General features: G+C 36.4%; 4 protein-coding genes and 1 long non-coding RNA gene across 7 annotated transcripts; 3 read left to right on the plus strand and 2 right to left on the minus strand.

Annotated features, from left to right (window-relative positions):
* Positions 1-1118: 1118 nt before the first annotated feature.
* Srp19 (signal recognition particle 19) lies at positions 1119-2122 on the minus strand. Its single transcript, XM_089847550.1, has 5 exons — positions 1945-2122; positions 1738-1813; positions 1600-1671; positions 1417-1528; positions 1119-1342 (listed from the first exon to the last, which is right to left on the minus strand). Exons 1-5 carry the CDS (start codon positions 1983-1985, stop codon positions 1206-1208), a joined length of 438 nt encoding a protein of 145 aa, XP_089703676.1. The 5' UTR covers positions 1986-2122; the 3' UTR covers positions 1119-1205.
* A 2321-nt stretch (positions 2123-4443) lies between these two features.
* Positions 4444-6017, plus strand: LOC149650863 (uncharacterized). 2 transcript variants are annotated; one of them, XM_089847549.1, is made up of 4 exons: positions 4444-4638; positions 4705-4779; positions 4842-5212; positions 5290-6017. In XM_089847549.1, the coding sequence occupies exons 1-4, from the start codon at positions 4444-4446 to the stop codon at positions 5306-5308; spliced, it is 660 nt and encodes a 219-aa protein (XP_089703675.1). In that variant the 3' UTR covers positions 5309-6017. The 2 variants fall into 2 exon arrangements, with proteins under 2 accessions (XP_089703675.1, XP_089703674.1); XM_089847548.1 differs by having other exon boundaries at positions 4842-6017.
* A 2495-nt stretch (positions 6018-8512) lies between these two features.
* LOC149650864 (uncharacterized) lies at positions 8513-9880 on the plus strand. The gene is made up of 2 exons (XR_016370990.1): positions 8513-8637; positions 8771-9880. It is a non-coding gene; the product is annotated as an uncharacterized LOC149650864 (long non-coding RNA).
* A 755-nt stretch (positions 9881-10635) lies between these two features.
* Positions 10636-12612, minus strand: Prosbeta7 (proteasome subunit beta type-4). Its single transcript, XM_089847547.1, has 7 exons — positions 12434-12612; positions 12115-12321; positions 11954-12037; positions 11740-11884; positions 11064-11180; positions 10812-10900; positions 10636-10734 (listed from the first exon to the last, which is right to left on the minus strand). The coding sequence occupies exons 1-7, from the start codon at positions 12493-12495 to the stop codon at positions 10728-10730; spliced, it is 711 nt and encodes a 236-aa protein (XP_089703673.1). The 5' UTR covers positions 12496-12612; the 3' UTR covers positions 10636-10727.
* A 23-nt stretch (positions 12613-12635) lies between these two features.
* LOC149650866 (uncharacterized) lies at positions 12636-21727 on the plus strand. Of its 2 annotated transcripts, none has more exons than XM_089847535.1 (8): positions 12636-12802; positions 13708-13791; positions 13863-14123; positions 15958-17718; positions 17783-17883; positions 17963-18096; positions 18154-18640; positions 18743-21727. In XM_089847535.1, exons 3-8 carry the CDS (start codon positions 13903-13905, stop codon positions 19936-19938), a joined length of 3900 nt encoding a protein of 1299 aa, XP_089703661.1. In that variant the 5' UTR covers positions 12636-12802; positions 13708-13791; positions 13863-13902; the 3' UTR covers positions 19939-21727. The 2 variants fall into 2 exon arrangements, with proteins under 2 accessions (XP_089703661.1, XP_089703660.1); XM_089847534.1 differs by lacking the exon at positions 12636-12802 and adding an exon at positions 12849-13043.
* The last annotated feature ends 173 nt before the right edge of the window (positions 21728-21900 follow it).

Consider the following 21900-nt stretch of genomic DNA (forward strand, 5'->3'; position numbering starts at 1 on the left):
TCCCCAATAATTAATTATTTTGTTTTAATATTGTAGAAGAAAATAATTAACATCTTTTCGCAGGTTAAATAAATAATTAAACAAACAAACAAAGAAATAATATTGGAAAGGGTTTGCCATGCAAAAACTTTCTTATAAATAAAAAATGATAATATGAAATAAACTTTAACCCCTCCCAAAAGGGGGGGAATTAAAAAATATTTCCGCTGTTTATCGTATTAATAAACAGTTGAAATTTAATGAAGAAATAATTAAAAAAAAAAGGCTATTGTAATCTGGTTCTGTTATAATAAAATTTTTTAGAAAAATTAAAAAACAAAAACAATATGTGAGAATTCAACCAATCCTGTAAAGGTAAGAGGTTCTGGTTAGCAGACGCTAATGTGAAAATTCAACCAATCCTGTAGAGGTAAGAGGTTCTGGTTAGCAGACGCCAATGTGAGAATTCAACCAATCCTGTAGAGGTAAGAGGTTCTGGTTAGCAGACGCCAATGTGAGAATTCAACCAATCCTCTAGAGGTAAGAGGTTCTGGTTAGCAGACGCCAATGTGAGAATTCAACCAATCCTGTAGAGGTAAGAGGTTCTGGTTAGCAGACGCCAATGTGAGAATTCAACCAATCCTGTAGAGGTAAGAGGTTCTGGTTAGCAGACGCCAATGTGAGAATTCAACCAATCATGTAGAGGTAAGAGGTGCTGGTTAGCAGACGCCAATGTGAAAATTCAACCAATCCTGTAGAGGTAAGAGCAGGGTTCGTACGGAACCTGGATAAATCAGGGATATGAAAATTTGGGGGAAAAGTCAGGGATTTAAAAGGTTTTCCTAAAAAGTCAGGGATTTGGTTTGGCACATCAAACCATGCTTCGAGCAATGCTAAATATGAGACAGGTGTGATGAAGTGGGCTCTGGTAAACACCTTAAAATGGTCAGGGATATTGCCAAAATTTAGTCAGGGATAACCTGGAAAAGTCGGGGATTTTCTATGTAAAATTTTCGTACGAAACTTGAAGAGGTTCTGGCTAGCAGACGCCACTAAACCCTAAAAGGCCCTACTTTTCCTTATGCATACTTCAGGAGTTAAACATAAACTTCTGTTTTTAATTTATTCAATAAGTAAACTTTATTACCCAGAAAAACTTTTATTAATTTTTTATGTACATTCTTTTAATCAATCTTTACAAAAAGTAATTAATTAGTAGCATCTCATTAACGTTTTGATTTTTTTCCTTTTCCCTTTTTAGCAGTTGTTTGAACATTAGCAGCAACTTCGGTTGAACTTTGTTTCTGAGTTCTGGACTTCAAACGTGGAATCATTTCACAGGTGTAACAAAGCAGAGATTTCTCTGTAAAATAATTAGTTAATTAATTTATAATTAATCTAATTTAATTTTAGTTAAACTTTATTAAGTTAATTTACTATTTGGGAATTTAGGATTGACTGGTGTTCCGTCATCATTTCTTAATTGGACTTTAATTCTACCACGGTAAATTATACTGTCTTTATTTTGTTCCTTAGGATGGAGTTTATTCTAAGTAATAAACGTTAATTATAATTAACTTTAAATAAATTAAAAAAATGGTTATAATTATATATTTATACCTCAACCCCAACTTTGAAACCAGCTGCGTCTAAAACATCACGGATTTCTTGGTAAGTTGGGTTTTCTATGCACTTTAAATTAATCAGAGGATATTAATAATTGAGATTAAATTAATTTTTATTAATTTAATTTTATACTTTTTCTTTGGGTATTCGTCGACCCTCCGCGACAGTTTTTTTGCTATTAATATAAAGTGGATAAATGGCAATCCATCTGTAATGTAACAAACAAACACATGGATTATTGGCCAAGGCTTAGCGGAAAAAGTGGTTTTAAGCTTAATTTCTCTTTAAATATAATTAAATTTAATATGAAATACATTCTATAAACTTAATTTTATTTACCTTTCACGATCGCTGTAGTTTTTTTCAACTATTACAGGCATAATTACGATATTTATGAATTATGATGACGTTCAGGTTCAGGGTTCATCAAAATATGGAGCTTATAGTACGACCCGGATTATGAATATAATGAGTTATTGCATGAATATATTCACAAACCGGGAAATTTTATTTTTCCTACTACAAATCTCCCCATAGTGTTTTTCTACCAACTACAGCAGTTTTATTTGGGAGGTCCTAATTTGCCAATAGATTTTTTTTACAAACTTGCCAATACTAGTTGTAACTTACCCCTCGAAAAGTTTGCAAAAAACATATACTAATTTGCCCATACTTTTGAAAATTTTTACAAACTTGCCAATAGAAAATCTTATACTAATTTGCCCATAATTTTTTTAATTTTTTTACAAACTTGCTAATAGAATTTTAAAAATAACAATAACTAGTATTGGCAAGTTTGTAAAAAATGTTTGTAAAAAATCCATTGGCAAATTAGGACCTCCCGGACTAGGAGGATTGATACCATTTACAACTGGAGGCCAGGCTTCTTGGCATTGAGAGTGCGGTACTATATATTGAAATTATGTTTTCTTAAATACTTGAATAAAACATAATTGATATTAATTACTTTAATCGTCCGAAACTTACCTTATTTTTAGTCAAGTATTTTTAAGAGAAACGTCATCGTCACTAGGAAAGGTAAAAATTACTCGTAAATAATGTTGAAAGCAAAGCTTCATTTGGAACAATTTTTAATCGGTTAATATTGCTTTTGATTATTTAAACACAAGTTTTAAAATAGGAACAATTTTTAAACACGTCAATATTTCTTTTAATTATTTAAACACATTACAATATGAACAATTTTTAAACATGTTAATATTGCTTTTGAATATTTTAACACAAATTATGGCAATCTAATTTTAAAATAAGAGCAATTTTTAATCACAGCAATATTGCTTTTGATTATTTAAACACACGTTATGGAAATTACATTTTTTATCACAGAAATATTTAAAAATAAAAAAGGGAATTTTGAAGAAGATTGTATCTTGTAAAAACAGGATTTTGCTCGAAATATTTTATGTCATTTCTGCGCATGCTCAACCATTTACATGGCTGCTTGGACCACAGCCCACTCGATCACGCAAGTTGCACGCGCTATAGAAGCCCGTCCAAACGATTTTTTTTACATGTTAACTCGCGAATACGGCGCGTCACATAGGTTCGGTCTAAACTTTCAAACCCGTCTGGTTTTAACATGGGCTTCTATGGGAGGGGACCAGTTTTTTCAACGTTTTTGACAATATTAGTGCATCTACTGGTTCAAATCTCTTGAATTTTTAATGAGACGTGTATTGAAAGGTTTTATATTATCCTGTAAGATTTCAAGTCTTCAGCTATAATAGTTTTTTTTATAAAAAATAGAAATCATCACATAGTAGAGAATTTTGCCCCTTCAATTTCTCTACTATGTGATGATTTCAGCCAAACTAGCGCTGATAAGCCCCCCCCCAGCTAGTTGCAGCGCCTAATCATGGACGGTGAATCTAGGTCCATGGCCTAATCAAGTCCTCTGACAAACTGGCATTCTTGCTCATCATTTGGGCCACGTTGAAGTGGCAGGCAGGTTGCGACGTGTTTTCATTGGGACGATGACAAGTAGGCGATTGGTGTTCGTGGCAAATCTACGATGTTACCGAAGCCAAATGAAACGGCGCGAGTAATTTAAACTTCTTTTGGGCTACAGTTAGTCGGTTGTACTGGGTGTGTAGTCGAATGTTCGTTGTGTTTATCGCGTCTGTTGCTTTAGGTTAAGCTTAGTCTTTTCTTTATATTTATTTAAGGTCCCACTTTGAAAGAAATAGTATGCCAGCTTTACTGAAAGCTTACGATATCTCTCCTTTTTAAATCTTATTTCAGAATTCTTCTTCCAAAAGTACGGAGTCCTTATCTTATTTCAATGTTTTTAACCCTTTCTTTACATTTGAAAACCTTTTTTTTACACATTTTAGTATCAAGAAGTCTGGGACTCGTTTACACAAACAACAATGGAAGAAAATATTTTAACAAAACGTCAGCGAGACAAAGTAAAATCATTTAATACTTTGACGTACATATTTCAAGGGATCGACCCACCCAAAAATTTAATTCCTTATAGAAAAAAAAAAAAAAATAACAAAATGGTTTCTATTTAAGTAGTAGCTCGGATGGCGGATAAAAAGGAAGCTCAAGCTCAAGAGGAGGAGGAGGAGGAGGAGGAGGAGGATATTGAGAGAGAAGAAAAATTCATTTGGTATCTTTGGATTGTTTGTGTTATGAGTTTTTCCATACAGATAGTTTAGGAGAAAACTGTGCAATAGTTACGATTGCTGCTGTTAGGTACTTCAATAACCTTAACTCTAATTAGTAATAGGTTTAATCAACTTAATTATTTATAGCCCTTCGTCATTAACCTACGAGGACACTCTTAACACGCTAAAATACGCGGCTCGAATCATGGAAATCAAACTCTACAGTGTCCATCCCGAGAACGTCGCGACAACGTCTCGATCTTCGACTCCAGTGAATGAAACACCAAAAAGAGCTGAATTAGATCCTGATTTCCTCATTTCTCTGGACGCGTTATTTGTCGAGCAAATCAAGATAAGGACTAGAATGATGAACTGTGAAAGTGCAGCCAAGCTTTTATCAGTGAATAACAATTAACTTAGTTTAAAGTAAAAGTAGTTACTCCCTAATTTTTTGAGTTTTTTTTAGCTTACGCGGAAATTTAAAGAGCAGTGCAACGAGCAAGTTCAATCCTTAACGTTTGAAGAACTAAAACAGGCGAGGGTAAATTAAAATAACACAAACTAATCAACATCTAGGAACTTAACGTCTTTTTTTTCTTATAGAGCGCTGAAAGGACGTTAAGTGTCTCTAGGGGTTTAAGAATAAAGGAAAATAAGTGTATAAACGCCGAGGCCATTTTTGCGGAGAAGTTGGAAGCTAACCAACGAAGGATTTCTAATCTCCTTGAAGAAAAATGTTGCGGCGATGCCTTTGCAAATAACTCTTTACATAGATACATCGACAATAAGAGAATGGAAGTCGAGATTGCCTATTTGAACGTCCAAACGCAACATATTAACAAACTGTTGATGTTGCAATTAAACCATAGCTCCTCGACTTTCAAACTGGCCATTAACGCGTTGAAGTTAGTCAAAGATCAACAATTGCTTTTAATGATCACCCGAAAGCAAAATACGAAAATCTTCTGGACCAAGTACGCGTCTACTCTTCCTGTTCTACCAACGAAAAAGCGTTAATTATGTGTTACATTATTTTTTCTCCACCGTTTAGGTTAAGGTACCCAAGGTAGTGACGTGGACTGATCAGGCCAACTTCAACCCCGAAACGGAGGAATATATAAGCAACTACACGCGGCTTAAAGTTCTACAAGTCGCTCCTTGGAATCGTCAATCTCAATCGGGGCTTATTTGTAATCTATTTTCCTCGACGCCCGGCACCGGGGTTACGAAACCAAACTTGGTTTCTTGCCATAACCTCGATGAAACCGGTGATCATTCTTCTATAAGAGCTGATAGTTTTCGATCGAATGATCAGGAAATAGAGAAAAAGAAGAGACTCCGGTAATGAGTAAAAGTAAAACTGGTAGAGCAAAGGAAAAGAAAGAATTGGCTAATCAAAGGGCTTATCGAAAGAGGGTTGCAAGGAAAAGAGCGGCGGCTGCCAATGACCATTGACCAAGCCAGTCTCCACGCCAATATGTAAGAGCAGCTGGAGATAATAAAGAAAAAAAAAACTATAGCCGGGAAGAAGAAAATAAGGCCCTTACCGCGCAACTCCAAGAAAAAAGAAGTTGTTAATCGAAAATTGTACTGAGTTTGATTCGGTTATGATCATAATTATTAGTCTTATCATAATTAATTTTAATTAATGTTACTTTTGTATGATATTCCCTATGGCTTGTATTGTATGTATTGTATTTTCAAAACGTTTCGGAGCTGTAAGACCTTTTCTTTGGTCCTAGCTCGACAATAAAAACGGAGCAAAAAAAAAAAAAATAATATATAGCCCCCTATATATTATTTACTTATGGTCCTATAATATCCTATAAAAACATTGGTTTTTCTCCTACAAAATCCTGTAATTCAGGGGATCCTTATTTTTGGCCTGGCTTTCTGTTATTAACTATCTTGTTTTACAGGTTTGGACGAAGTTAAGCATCCAATTAAAAGCAATTTGATGGCCGCGTCGTCCCGAGATACCAAAACTACTCCAAAGACGTTGGAAACGGGAATGTGTCCCAAAAGAAGGAAACTTTTCGCCCCGCCTTCTTTTTCTAAACCCGTTTCGCCCAGAACAGTGATGACTAGGTTTTTGCAAGGAAAGCAGAAAGCAGTTCCAACAATAAATGATGTTCAATCCCCGCCGCATCCATTGGTTAAATCTCAATCAACCAGAGGAGGAGCGTCCACCCCTAATCTTCGAGCGGAAGTTGCGGCTAATCCGATTAGTAAAGAATTGTTTTGTTATCCTTTGCCTTGTTTTTTGCGCTTATTGAAGAATTCCTTAGGCGGAAATTCAAAAACGCTTCTCATTATAAACGTGTCCCCCAATGAAGAAAACTTCGACGCCATCATAAACTCGTTACGTTTTGCGCAAAAAGTAAATAAATGCAAAATTTAGGAACGCATTTCTGAAAGAAAAAAAAAAAAAAATTCAACTGGCAATGTTAAAAAATGTAAAATAAATTTTCACAAAATTTAAAAACGTTTTGACGGATTTCAAACAAGACTTAAAAAATAACGTTCAATTACTCGGAGATATATAATGAAACCCTAATAAGGGTTCATACAGCTTTTGGAAAACAAATTTTCCTGAGTTTACCAGGTTTATCCAGTACACGGAGTATCATATGGAGCCAATGTTGACGAAGGGGGGGGGGGGTGCAAATAGGACTACAACATACTCAAAGGGCATCCCCGTATCTCTAGTAGAACCAGAGTTACGAGGCTCCAAAGTTTATATTTAAAAATCAAAAGTAACCTAATAACAATAAAAGAGACACTAACATAAGTTGACGAAGATATTGAAGTAGCCTCAAGTTTAAAGTACCCTTGCATGGGGAGCAAAAATCAGACTATAACATTTTCAAAGGAGATCCCCGTATCTCTAATAGAACCAGAGTTATGAGCCTCCAAAGTATAGTGTAATGTTAATCCTATGGAGGGTATCTTCACGAACATTTTGCTTAATTACTCGGCCCCTGTTTGACGCAAATTTCCCTTATTTCCCTGAATTGTACTAGAAATTCGTAATTTCCCTGAGGTTAGTGTCAACTATTTATTTCCCTGATTTTTCCGGGTTTTCCAGATTTGTATGAACCCTGTTAAAAGCCTCGATTTTAACTCGTCAATAAAAGATTCTTAAAGTTACGGTTTCTATTATTTAAAATTGACTTCTTCACTGAGTTACTTTATAAGTTAATAAGAAAGTTGTCTATCTTCAAAAGACGCGGAGCAGAAGGAGTAAAAATGGCTGTATCTGTGTCCAGGGACACGGGGCCAGACTCTTTGCAACTTTACATACAGTTCTACTAATCTATTTGCAATTTACGAATATTTAAATATGTTTAAAGAAGCTTCAAAAGCTACTATTAAACTCGGTTAGAATATCCCTTACCAAGAAGTGATGTCTAGTTTACTAGGGAGGTTTAAATTCGCCACATTAACGTAGGTCCGGAGTTAATCCCCGCCAATGACGAAAATTACTTATTTTCCGACTGAGGAGAGGCGAGCTAGCCCGGCCTTCTTTTACGTTCAACCTTGTATTTTGAAAGGGGGGACTGGGACTATGGCGCGCAAATACTTAGGCATCTTATACCCTCTCCCTAATAAAGTAGTTTTCGCTTCTTGCCCTAACTATTTCAGATACGTTCAAATGAATTTATCTAGCATCTTTGGTTAATTTCTCACTCACCACACGTGGTTTCCAGAAGAGGTTCCGTAAAGCTCGTAGAGCCGCGAGTTATAGCTCGAAATAAGCCATCCTGGGCTTCCATTTGACCGCCAGCAGATCCAAAACAAAGATCAAAGGTCGTCTCTGGTAGTTGCGGCGGCGCTTCGTGTCCAAAAAGGTCTCTCTGTAGGGGCGAACACCCCTCGGATCCCCCCAGCCGGTTCAGGGCCTCACTTCAGTGGGTGCCCGGTATCCCGTATAGAGAGCGCTAACTCCATTGAAGCGAAAACAAAAGTACCACGTACCATAGAGTCAATCGCGGTTTGCGGCGGTAGAAAGTCACTGGCTTAACATTAAATCTCAACCGTAATTTCGCGACTACTTGACGGAAATCGAAATAAATAATTAAAACAATTAAACTTTCCCCAATTGCGATAAATATCCAATTAATTGTCCATAAATTCGAGGCGAATGCCGTGGAAGAGCGGCGCCATTTTCCTTTAATGCCACGTGGCGTTACAAGTTACAACGCGCATGCACGAGTCACGACGAGGCCACGTCTTCTGTCTTTGTTCGGGTAAAAATTCTTTCAAGTTCACGGTGTCACTGCCTGACATTAAACTTCAAACGAAACGCCTGTTTAGAAGATTAGAACAAAAAGCAACTTCTCTTAATCCACCTTATTCCCTTTCGCCGGAAGTTAGGCTTAGCTCGGGATTCATGGGGGTGAGTAGCGGGAAGAAATTGGTCTGTCGTCCGCTACAGTACATATTTTTGGCTTATGTAGCAGACGACAGACCAATTTCTTCCCGCTACTCACCCCCATGAATCCCGAGCTAAGCCTAACTTCCGGCGAAAGGGAATAAGGTGGATTACGATTAATATGGAACTAACTGCGATCGATGTGACAATTGTCTTTGAGGACGGCGGGCCGCAGCGCCCCTACTCGGCAACTTGCTCAGAACGCGGGAAAAATCTGTTTGTTTTGCATGTAGTAACTTTATCTATCTATATCTATCTTCTATATAAATCAAAGTCCTGACTGACTGACTGACTGACTGACTGACAGACTGACAGATAATCAACGCCCAGCCCAAACCGCTTGCCCTAGAAGGCTGAAAATTTGCAGGAACGTTACTCATAAGTAGTAGGCGCGTACTAAGAAAGATTTTTCCAATCCGCCGCCATCTTAAAAAATGGCGACCAGAAATGTAAAAAATCTTCTCTATGCAACAAAGTCCGCGCGTTTCAAACGATTTCACAAGTATTTAGTACACTGGCAACCTATTGACGGGTTGAATGGTTTTTCGGGTTCTATTTGTTGCCATCTTTTTAAATGGCGGCTAAAAACTTAAAACCCTTCTTTATGGAATAATGTCCGCGTGAAAAATAATAAAAAATGTCCCGACAGGCTGACGGGCAACGCCGAGTGCCCTCGCTCCTATAGGGTGCTACAAAAATATCAGTCATCAGTAAAATCTACCCATTCTTTATATCATTTTGATGGAAGTTCTTATTACACGCGAGCGACGCCGCGGGTAACAGCTCGTAGGAGTGATAATTGTAGATGCCTTAGAAGGGCATTAGTATAAAGTCCAATTTCTTGGAATATTACTCCATGGTGACAAAAAAACCAGCAGACTGGAATATGTTCACCCCTCCTTCCTCTTCTTCCTTTCCTCCCCCCCTTTCTTCTTTATCATTTTCAAACCCATAAAAACCGGGTGCCCCGGTGAGCGGTGACATAAAGTCAGTCTCGTCTATCTATCCCTGATTATACTAAGTTATAATATTTAATTAAATTTAGAGACTAATTAGTACTTTTTCCATGGAGGAAAACTCCTTTGTCAAAGAATTTACGCGTAAAAGTCTTAGAAACTGAAAAATAATGCTAAGATTTTTTTAACAATTTGTATAATTATTAACTTTACACTGTTTTTCTACATTATTTCGATTAAAAGTTAAGCAATTACGATGTACTTTAATTTCTCTGGGGAATTACATCCTCGGCTTCTTCATAAGCTGTAGCTCTAAGCAGACGATGGTGCGTAAGTGGTCACATAGCCTTTGACCTTTGTGATTTCCACTTATTATTTGTTATTTTTAAAATTCTATTAGCAAGTTTGTAAAAAAATTAAAAAAATTATGGGCAAATTAGTATAAGATTTTACAAAATTTTCTATTGGCAAGTTTGTAAAAAAATTTCAAAAGTATGGGCAAATTAGTATATGTTTTTTGCAAACTTTTCGAGGGGTAAGTTACAACTAGTATTGGCAAGTTTGTAAAAAATCTATTGGCAAATTAGGACCTCCCTTTTATTTTTAATTACGATATTTATGAACTATGATGACGTTCAGGTCAGGGTTCATCAAAATATGGAGCTTATAGTACGACCCCGGATTAGGAATATAATGAATTATTGCATGAATATTTTCACAAACAGGGAAATTTTTTTTTCCTACTACAAATCCCCCCATAGTGTTTTTTTCTACCAACTACAGCAGTTTTATTTTTAATTACGATATTTATGAACTATGATGACGTTCAGGTCAGGGTTCATCAAAATATGGAGCTTATAGTACGACCCGGATTATGAATATAATGAATTATTGCATGAATATTTTCACAAACAACGCCACATGATTTTCCCTACTACAAATCCCCCCATAGAGTTTTTCCTACCAAATACAGTTGTATTTTTATTTATAATATAAAAAAATCAGATTGTGAGAAAAAAATCATTTTATTCATTGAAAGAATATTTTAAATACAAAAATTATTTTAATCCCGAAAACATTTTTTTTCTATTGATGAAATCAATTGCTAAAAAAGAAAAATATTTAAAATAATTAATTAATTTTAAGCCTAAAATATTGATTGTAATTAAAATTATGACCTACAGGATCAAATGTCCAACTTGCCAATTGGACTTCAACTCAAATGGACCTTCGACTCTCGCTCCTGAAGAGGTAACAATGGCAATTTGATACTAAAATGATATTTTTTTTAAATAATTAATTATCTAATCTTAATTAGGCCAACCCAATAGACTAATGGCACCCAATGTTATTTCCCCATAGAGCTTAATACAGTGGAAGGCAGATGGCTGCCATTACCCTCTATATTTTGTATTTTTTTAGAAACTAACTAACTCTATCAAAAGCTCGTGTGTCTCTGTAAAACAAGTTGGTCATGCATTTAATAAGAATATCTTTAGCCTCTTGTTCGCTCATGTTAGGATTTTTCTTGTATTCTTCTCCCATGATTGGCTGTGTTAAAAATTAAGGTAAGTTTAATTAATTTTTTGGTACAATTTCGGTATGAGTGAATAAGGTCAAAAATCATTTTAGAGCAAAATCAAGCACACCATTCGATAGAGCGTAAAATTTAGATCTAAAATGGCCGCCGCTTTTTTCAAATTTCCAAAAAAAAAAAAAAAAAAAAAGTCTTATCCGCCATAAGAAGTGCCACCTTTTCCAAAATATTGATGTTTAACGTTAGGGCTCATTTTCACTTAAGAGGCCGAATAGGTTAGGTTAGGTTAGGTTTGGTTAGGTTAGGTTAGGTTAGGTTGGAAAAGGTGGCAAATTATTGCCCCTCTGATGTTTTCCACACTGTTTTTGACCTTGTTCACCTATACTGCAAAATTTTTTTTGGTTTTTTTTTTTTTTTTTGGAAATTTGAAAAAAGCGGGGGTTATTTTAGATCTAAATTTTAGCTCTATCGAATGGTGTGCTTGATTTTGCTCTAAAATGATTTTTGACCTTATTCACTCATACCGAAATCCTACCAATTTTTTTATAGTTTAATTAGGGACTAATTACAAACCCTAGCTAGGTAATTTCCATAACCAGTAGCAATTGTATCATCTTCATAAGCCGTTCCTATTTTATCAACATAACCTAAAAATGATTTCCCGTCTTGTATCCCACCAACTACAAAAGTAGTCCATAATGGGTCAAATTTTGAACGTCTAAAATTAAATAAAGATTATTATAAAATTTTTTTAATTAAATTACTTCATTAAGGGTGGGTTACTAACCGGTTGTAAAGGAATCTAGTCAACCAGCAATGCAAGGATTTGGGTTTGAGATTGAATCCATCGTTTAAACTATCATCACTGATACTGTAATGGTTAAGTAAAGATTAAAGGGACTTTAATTAATTAATTAATGTTATTCGTTAATTAATTAATTAACGTACACTTTTTGTTCGACTATCTTCGTGAGGAAGTCAGAATCGGCGATATCGCCACCAAATCCAAGGATGGTGGTATCGTTAACTCGGGAAACGCGACTAACATTAGTGTGTCTACGTAGTGAACCATAAGATCCTTGCATATCAGCCGCTATCATAACACCATCTTTGTATTTAATACCGAGAACCGAAGTTCCAGTCGTAATGGGATACCTCAATTAAAAATTTAACTTTAATTATTAATAAAAATAATAATTTTGCAAAAAAAATTTTGATTGCGGAATGAAGTTTAGGCTTAGCGTATTTTAAGAGTAAATAAACTCACTGAGACACGGTTCTTGGATCAAAAGAGTGCTCTACGCCCATAGAATTCATTACTGAAGTCATTTTTAATTGCTTTAAATTAAATCCGATGTTAAAATCTAATTAATTTTGTAATTTTCTTAGGACAAAATATCCTTAGTCACTCCGCCGGATTCTTCAACTTTGGGGGATGAAACTGCTTTGTTCCCTATTTATTTGTTTCCTCCCAAAATGCATTGGTTGACGTCACCGGATACAACTTTTGATGAGGAATATGATTGGCTGTACAGTTTCCATTGGTTACTGTCGTAAATGTCTTATTTGATTTAATAGATCGCCAAGTTGGGGTTCTTTTTCGTAAAAAGTCTTGACAAAGGACCAACTATTGGAAGTATAATAATTTGTTACTTCGCATTAGCTTCTGTGAGTGTGAACTTAAGCCTAGGTTTATTATGCAATGTTATGGAAGTTGCAGGCTATTTTGTTGGTATTTTGATATCGTTTATTGTCATTAGGCTTATCATGTTTTGAGGATATTTAATCACAGTTCGTTAATAAGGAATCGACAAAATTAGGAAGTTAATTCAATCGTGGTAATAAATTTAAAAATACTAATCTTCTAGAGTATTAACGTAAGTTCCGGAACATTTCCAAAGCCTTTCTGTTATAATTGTAATCTTTACGTTAAGCCTACTTTTTAGGCCTAACATTGATGAGGTATTTTTTAACTAACAACAATTTAGGCGAGTTTTTCCCTACAAAAACTAGTATTTTAATAATTCTGACACCAAAACGAACGTTTTTAATGCTAAGTTACGTTAATGATTTAAATATAAGTGATGGAAATCGCTATTATTTTCGTTTTGAAGTTAAGCCTTGGCCTATGAGAAATATATGAAAAACTTCAAAAGAAGAAAAGATTCTATTGCCAAGGCCCAAATACGAGATTATTTATATAGAAAAATACTATTTTAGGACAGACCAAGGCCCTATATTTAGGTATTTAGATCAATTATAGTAATATTAATCGTATTTATTCAACATTCATTGTATTAAACGTAAGATTTTGTATTAAAATCCATATTTCTATGGTCAGGGATGTATATCCAAATCCAATCTAAGCCCTTTGATTCTCGTATTAAGAAACCTTAGGCCTATATGTCAGATGATTTGAATGTAAACAATAGTAGTATAAATATGTGTGGTTTAATTTGATGAGAAAATAATAATAATAATAATCCATATTGAACTTAAACGCTTGATGTAAATTAAAACCTGACTTCATTTTTCTATTAGAGACCAAAAGTTGGTACTGTTTTCATATGATGTTAATGTATGTGTATGCTCCCTTTGAGGGACTGTAACGTTCCACTATGAGGCGTAAGTTTTGACGTCGTTTTTCTTGCCTCTTCCCACGTGGTTTTAATAGTTTTTAACATATTTTCCGTTAGATTTTGCCCATATTTTTCGCGTCTAAATGGGCCACCCATAATGATGTTTCAAGGCAAACATATCCATTATTCTCCCGTAGACAATAAACCTCTATGCTCGTATAGTGTCAAACTTTGTAAGCAAAGGCGATTGAAGGATTACGCTTTCTGTATAAGGCACATTCTAGAGGATAAATCTGCCCCATTCAAACAGTGCGCTCACGTAGCAAAGTATAAGAAACAAAAGTGTCAGAATCCTATTCCAGCTAATCAAGATAGACAGTGAGTATAGCTTTTACTTTTCCCCCATAACAGGGCCCCCAAAGGTCCTATAATTCCTATGAATCCTATATTTTAAATCTGTCCTATTTAATCCTATAATTTTGGCTAAAATCGCCAAAAATCCTATAAAGTCCTATAATTTTGAAATTTGGGCGAATTTTAAGTAACCCTTCTGTTAAACCAGGACTCAGGTCTAAAAAATATTATAAAATGAGGATGATTTCCCTAGTATTGTAGCTTAACTAGTTAAAAATAGCTCAATATATCTCCGTATCACTTGTAGAACCTGAGTTATGAGCCTCCAAACTTGGCTGTAATGCTATTCCTATTCCCCTAAATGTTTTTGAACATTTTGCTTAATTACTCGGCCCCGGTTTGTCTTAGTCCTACGTTTTTAGTATGGTTGGATGGGGGACAAATAGGGCTATAACATACTCAAAGGGCATCCCCGTATCTCTAGTAGAACCAGAGTTACGAGCCTCCAAAGTTGGGTCAAATGCTATTCCTATGGAGGGTATGTTTTTGAACATTTTGCTTAATTACTCGGTCCCGGTTTGTCTTAGTCCTACGTTTTTAGTATGGTTGAATGGGGGACAAATATAGCTATAACATACTCAAAGGGCGTCCCCGTATCTCGAGTAGAACCAGAGTTATGAGCCTCCAAACTTGGCTGTAATGCTATTCCTTTGTCTTTGAACATTTTGCTTAATTACTCGGCCCCGGTATGTCGTAGTCCTACGTTTTTAGTACGGTTGGATGGGGGACAAATAGGGCTATAACATACTCAAAGGACATCCCCGTATCTCCAGCAGAACCAGAGTTACGAGCCTCCAAAGTTGGGTATAATGCTATTCCTATGGAGGGTATGTTTTTGAACATATTGCTTAATTACTCGGCCCCGATTTGTTGTAGTCCTACGTTTTTAGTATGGGTGGATGGGGGACAAATAGGGCTATAACATACTCAAAGGGCATCCCCGTATCTCTAGTAGAACCAGAGTTACGAGCCTCCAAAATTGGGTCAAATGCTATTCCTATGGAGGGTATGTTTTTGAACATTTTGCTTAATTACTCAGCCCCGGTTTGTCTTAGTCCTACGTTTTTAGTATGGTTGGATGGGGGACAAATAGGGCTATAACATACTCAAAGGGCATCCCCGTATCTCTAGTAGAACCAGAGTTACGAGCCTCCAAAGTTGGGTCAAATGCTATTCCTATGGAGGGTATGTTTTTGAACATTTTGCTTAATTACTCGGCCCCGATTTGTGGTAGTCCTACGTTTTTAGTATGGTTGGATGGGGGACAAATAGGGCTATAACATACTCAAAGGGCATCCCCGTATCTCTAGTAGACACAGAGTTACGAGCCTCCAAACTTGGGTCAAATGCTATTCCTATGGAGGGTATGTTTTTGAACATTTTGCTTAATTACTCAGCCCCGGTTTGTCTTAGTCCTACGTTTTTAGTATGGTTGGATGGGGGACAAATTGGGCTATAACATACTCAAAGGTCATCCCCGTATCTCTAGTAGACACAGAGTTACGAGCCTCCAAAGTTGGGTCAAATGCTATTCCTATGGAAGGGTATGTTTTTGAACATATTGCCCTGTTTAAAGTACTGATTCTTTAAAAAAAAAATGAAAATTAATGTTTTAGTGCCCTATATAATCCTATAATTCTGGAAAACCGTCCTATAAAATCCTATATTTTCATGAAAAAATCCTAGGAGGATCCATACCATTTACACATATTTTAGAAATTCGGCTGGGGGCCCTGCCATAATGAAAGAAATCAAAAATTACACTATTTTAACTAAATTATTGATTATTTTTATCCAGTCTTTGTAATAGTCATATGCAAGTTGAAGGTTTTATTCCAAAAGTCCCAAAAAAGAAACCCAAAGATAAGAAAGACAAGGACTTAAACTTAACCGGAGATGGTAAAGTGAAATTCGCGGATCGTTTAAGAGCTCTGCTTCGCAACGAAGACTGCGGATTATCCCTAGATCCACCAGCCAGTAGTGGTGGTGATCCTTACGCATTCCCTGATCCCTGTAGTGAAAAAACAGAGGACATACCTTGCAGCGCTTTCTACCAATCCCGAGCGTTTTGGAATAGCAACAAACCTCCTCTAAATGATAACATAATCTCTCCGAACAAATCGACTGAAATAGGGTCCCAATCAAATAGTAATAGTTTATTCTCGGCCTCGTTTCAAAATGATAATAACGTCGCCGCTTCTAAAAATGTCTCGATACATTTGGGGACGATTAATAATAACAGCAACAGCAGTACGAGTAGTAGCGGTTGTAGTAACGTTACCCCTAAAAGTTGTTCATCAACGGGACAACAATCCTGCGATAATGGAACAACAGCCGCTATGGCTAAAACTAAACCAAATGGACCAAAATTTGCAAAAACTATGAACAGGCTACAAGCCAAAATTGCTCAGAATAAAGTTTTGGATAAACTTAAGAAGTCTCAATTAGAAGCGTTAACGTCGACGTCTTCTAATAATTCTATCATTGCCGCCCCTAATTCTAGTCAACAGCGTCAAAATGGGCCTAAATCCGCGCCAAATCAGTTGGTTACGCTACCCAAATTAGCATTTACAGTCGCGAATGTTAAAAAGGAACCAAATTTAACCCTAAATAAAAGTTTACCCTCCGTTAATGGTAACCATAAAGAAATTTTAAACCAACAAATCGGGACCATGCAGCTACCAGTTAGTATTCAACACGCGCATCAAAATAATTCTACAACTACGATAATCAACGTTAAAAATACAAAATCTTATAACAACGCTTCTAAAACTTCATTGGGAACTGTTACAAAAGTGACAAAATTAACTGGTATAAAAAGAGAAGCTAATAGCGGCGGCGGCGGTAACGTCAATTCTTTTAGTACAATTGTACCAAATGTTAACTTGACCAACCGCGAAGTTGGTGGTGGTAATGCCAACAACGTTAAGGTTACTAGGGTCAATAAGAACGTTACCTTCTCTTCCTCTTCAAATGTATGGGCATCTACAAGTTCAGGGTCAAATAATTTGAACGCCAATAGATTAGTAGGAGCGAATGGAACTGGAGGGTTTTTAAAGAACGGTGTCCCAGCTTTGCCAACAGCCATCTTATTGAAGGACATCAAGAAAGAGAATGGCGTCGAGGTCAAAGTTGAGAAGCCGTCGTCTCCCGTTTCCAAAAAGAAGGAAGCTGTTGCCAAATTGAGTCGGAAATTCAGTGCTAAAAATCGTAAAAGAGAGGATTATTTTTACCACGGATACGTCAATGAGGATTCGGAGGACAGTGATGACGGTGACGAGTGTACCTTACTGAAGAGAATCAATTGGTGCTCTGGACTAGAAAGTAACGCTCCAACCTGGTGTAGTACAAAAGCCACGACGCGTCAAGGCAAGCAGCAAGCTCTTAAAGCTGAAATGAGGCGATACGGTCAACTGGCCAATAAAGCCCTCTCCATTGAGGAATGCGTCCTCGAACACCAGTTGAAGATGGCGCGAAACGTTGTTCAGGCAACTCAATTATATCCTAAAACTACTGCTCAACTTTTATTTAAGAAATATCCATCCAAAATTAAGAAAAAGTAATTAAAATAACTCAAAAAAATTAAAGATAACGTTCAACTAACGCTGGTTTTTCATTTCAAGACTTACTGGTGTTGGTTTGGAGAAAAATACGTGCTGCTATCAATCTGAAAAACTCAATTGTAAGAACGTGGCATTGCCTTATACCAGGCATTGTATTAAACGTATCCTTTCGAAGAGTTTTAATTTTAATTAAGCAAAAATTATTTATTTAAATTATCCTTAATTAAATTTCAACTCCAGACATTATGTACAACGTAGATCAACTGCTTTTTGAACATTGTACGGCAAAATTTGCTGATAATACCCAATGTTGCGTTCCTGTCTTTGATATATCACACGAACTTCCACTGTGCGCTGAACACGCCAAAAAGAGAGTAAGTAATTAGACGCGGTTTCCCTGGAAAAGGTTGACCACGAGTGTTTAATCTTAGGACAATTACAACAAGATGGCTTCGGAACCTAAACCGAAAAAAGCTCGCAAGAAAACGAAAGCGTCCGCGTTAACGCGACCGACAAAAAGGGGGAAGAAAAAGAAACAACGTCAAAATTCTTGGTCACTCCGTCCCGATTCGGCTCCTTCCTCCCCCGTTGACGAGAGCAGCTGCAACAAATTGAACTCCGGTGCTAATAATGATTGTCACAATTCTGATGGCGTCGTCAATGACTCTTTCGGTACGCCGAAGGAAGTCCCTGAAACAAATCTTCCAAAACCCTTGGAAGAATCGGAAAACATGGAATCCGAAGAATTGGGCAGCGAATTGGAGGATCATTTTTCACCCGGAACAATAGAGAAGACGTTGGAGTTGCCCCTTGATACGGCGGAATTAGCCAGACAAGCTACCAAACTCTTAGAGGAACACGATTTTACAGAAGTATTGAACAAAATTCCGGATGACGCGTTTTCAGATCTGTTTAATGGTAAGGAATCTACGTCTTTACTCTTTAAATTTTCACGTCAAGGGTGAATAAGGGACGCCTTTCAATGCCTTCTCTTCTTTTTTGTTTTGTTTGTTTTAACAGATGGTAGAAATGGGGAATACATTCCTACAAAAGAAGAAACTGAAGAATTGGAACGGGCGTTAGCGGCTGTTTCCAAAGACGTTCACATGGCAAAGGAATCTCTGGCGAAGTTAACCGTCACTCGGCAAGATATAGAAGAGTTATCGAGCAACATCGCTTTACCCTCCGCTTTAATAACGGCGGAGAACTTGACGAGTACTTTGGACGCCAACGCCCTGAGTGACATGGAGAGCCTAAACGTTATGACTGGCCTCTCGTCGACGGATCTCAATTCTTTATCGCAAGCTTTTAACGATGGTTTAACAGCGCCCAACTCTCACGGCGTTGTTGGTTTGACTGTGGATTCTCAAGCGACTACTTCTTCCATGCCCATTTTGGATACCGACGTTGTTGTCCCATCCCATTTAAGATTGGGTTCCATGTTGAACGTTGATTCCCTAAACTCGCATTTAACAAACGGCGGCGACATTTCTAGCAACGAATGTTTGATTAATCAAGGGACCGAGTTTGGTTTGAGTTCGCAGTTTCTAGAGAACGCTATCAACGTTTACGGGGCCGCCGCGGTGGCCGCTGGCATTTCTCACGGGGTGACGGCGACGGGTGAGTTGTTGGTCGGACCCCCGGACCCTTCGTTGCTCGGGGGCTCCTTGGTAGGTGGTCAATTTTTAAACCAAGACCCTGTTTCCTCAAATTTGGCCGCCATGTTGGGAGCCGGTGGTTCCAGTCTAATAGGAGGAGGAGGAGGTAATCGGCAGTTAAATAGTTTAGACGGAACGACAGTCAGTGAGGATGAATTATTGTCCTTGCCGAATTTAACGGCTTGTACGCCCCAATGGTTGCTCAATTCTTCGCTGGCCTTATCTCAAAATTCGGGCTATCAAAACGGTTTTTTAAATAACCCAGGCGGCGGGGTAGCCACTGCGGCTACTTCAAATTGCGCGTCCGCGATGCAAAGCGGTTCCGGCTCTACTTTGTCGCAACAATTGTTAAGTAAATTCCCCTCGCAAACTATTAACGCCGAATCAGTCTCTCTTTTATCCAATCACAATAATCTCGGCCTAACGGTTATCGAACAATACGCGGCGGATTGCGCCGCTAATTCCAAGGACGTTCAAGGATATTTACGGCCCGGCAACTCGACCGTCACTCAACAAGAGACAAAAACGACGATGCTAGCGCAAGAAGGTGCTTCCTAGCGCGGAGGTAATTAAATCGATTAGATTTTAGACACTTTGGGGGGTTTCGTTTTAATTAGGATAAATCAAACGCTACTGTAACTCCATTGCACAAATTTTGCGTTTGTTTTGAATGGAGGAAGAATTATTTTCAGAACAGAAACAAATTAGGTTTTTTTTAAAATGAGATGAGGAAGATTAAATTCGGTCAGTATTAGGAAGTATCGCGGTTTAGCCATGGTTTAAGTCTCTATGGCTCAGTGGTAGAATGTCTGTCTACTGCGTGAGCGACCTGGGTTCGATTCCCGGCTCCGACCTGAACCTAAGCCAAGGCTTAACGAATAACGATGGCTCAGTGGTAGAATGTCTGTCTACTGCGTGAGCGACCCGGATTCGATTCCCGGCTCCGACCTGAACCTAAGCCAAGGCTTAACGAATAACACTCGTAACTTTGTTATTTACTGACCGATTTTGTCATTCATGGTGTCATTTTAAATCTCTAAAGTTGTTCTTTTTCAAGACGAGACTTCCTAGAGGGAACACCTTTATGTAAAACTACTTTAAATTACCCAAAAAATTGAAAAAATGTTTAAAAACTCTTTCTCCAATGATGTTTTTAAATCACTTGTATAGAAGAAAATGTTTTTAGTCTAAAATATGAAAAAATTTATTGATAAACCAAAGGGGAGGTGGGAATTTTGTGTAGAAAAACAAATCGTTATTTTAAAAAAAAAACATTGTAGATAAGTGTCGTCATTAAAATAAAAAAAAGGAAAAAAACCAAAAAAAAAAAAAAACAAAAAACGCACGCATAGGAGTGAATGAACGAACGGACAATGATAAAATTGAAATTTTCTCATAACCAAAATTTGAATATAAGAAACTAAGATGGTCAAAGAAAAAACTTGAAATTCTTCACTCTAACGTAACCAAAAGAAATGTTTCCACGTATTATACAAAATTTAATGGTTAAATTCATCAAAATCCTACGATAGTCTATATATTAATTAATTGTATAGTTATTTTTAACAATGTTCTTTAATGTACAGTTAAAATAACGTTAAAATCATTTGATGTGCTTTGTATATGTAAAATTCAAAGGAAACAAAAAAACGACGACATCGGACAACCAAATACTTTTCAGTGGGGGTTAATTAACCTAACACTTAGTACGTTAGAAATTCTAAAAGATAAACCAGTTATATAAGATATTTGGAATTAAAATAATAAATAATAATTAAATTTAAGACGACCCCTCCCCCCTCCCTAAAAAATAACGTAAAACTGTTTACAATACCGGTAATAATAAATAAAAAGAAGATACAAAAAAATATATTTACAACTTGAAATTAATTACTTAGATTCGAGTGGGGTTTTTTGCCAGTTGCGTATGTATTTTTAGGCCCAAGTTTTATCCCGAAGAAGATATTATGATTATTATTATTATTATTTGAACAAATTTAATATTAAACAACAACAACAACAACAACTTAACAACAAACCGTGAACTGTATTAAGTAGCGTTTTTATTGTAAGTAAAACTTGTACTTTAAAGAAAAACAAACAAAAACATGGCGTGGGTTTAAGAAAAATCCTTTTTTTTTTTTTAAACAAAACTTTGAAAACATCGTTGTGGTAATTAATTAAAAAGCCATAATGAGTGCGTGATGAAAAAAAAAAAAATAGACTCTTAAATGGGCTTTTTAATGTTATGTCTTACTCATAAAATCTCCCATATTAATTTGGTTTTTTGAATTGTACAAATATGTCCCTTAGTTCCTGATTTTTCTCTTATTTGAATTTTTTCTTTTTTTTAAAAAAAAAAAAGAAAACTTGTACAGTTAAATAATGAAACAATGTTATCAGGAAACCGTAAATTAAAGCTTATAATTTTTTTCACTTATAGAAAAACAAAATTGCGACTAAATGATCTCCATCCTTTTACGAGTAACGGGGAATTTTATATTTCCCGCGCCTTTTTAG

Source organism: Phalangium opilio, unplaced genomic scaffold (genome assembly GCF_054372755.1).
Source record: "Phalangium opilio isolate 3A_F unplaced genomic scaffold, DU_Popi_V2 ptg000082l_1, whole genome shotgun sequence".
In the NCBI taxonomy this organism is placed as follows: domain Eukaryota; kingdom Metazoa; phylum Arthropoda; class Arachnida; order Opiliones; family Phalangiidae; genus Phalangium; species Phalangium opilio.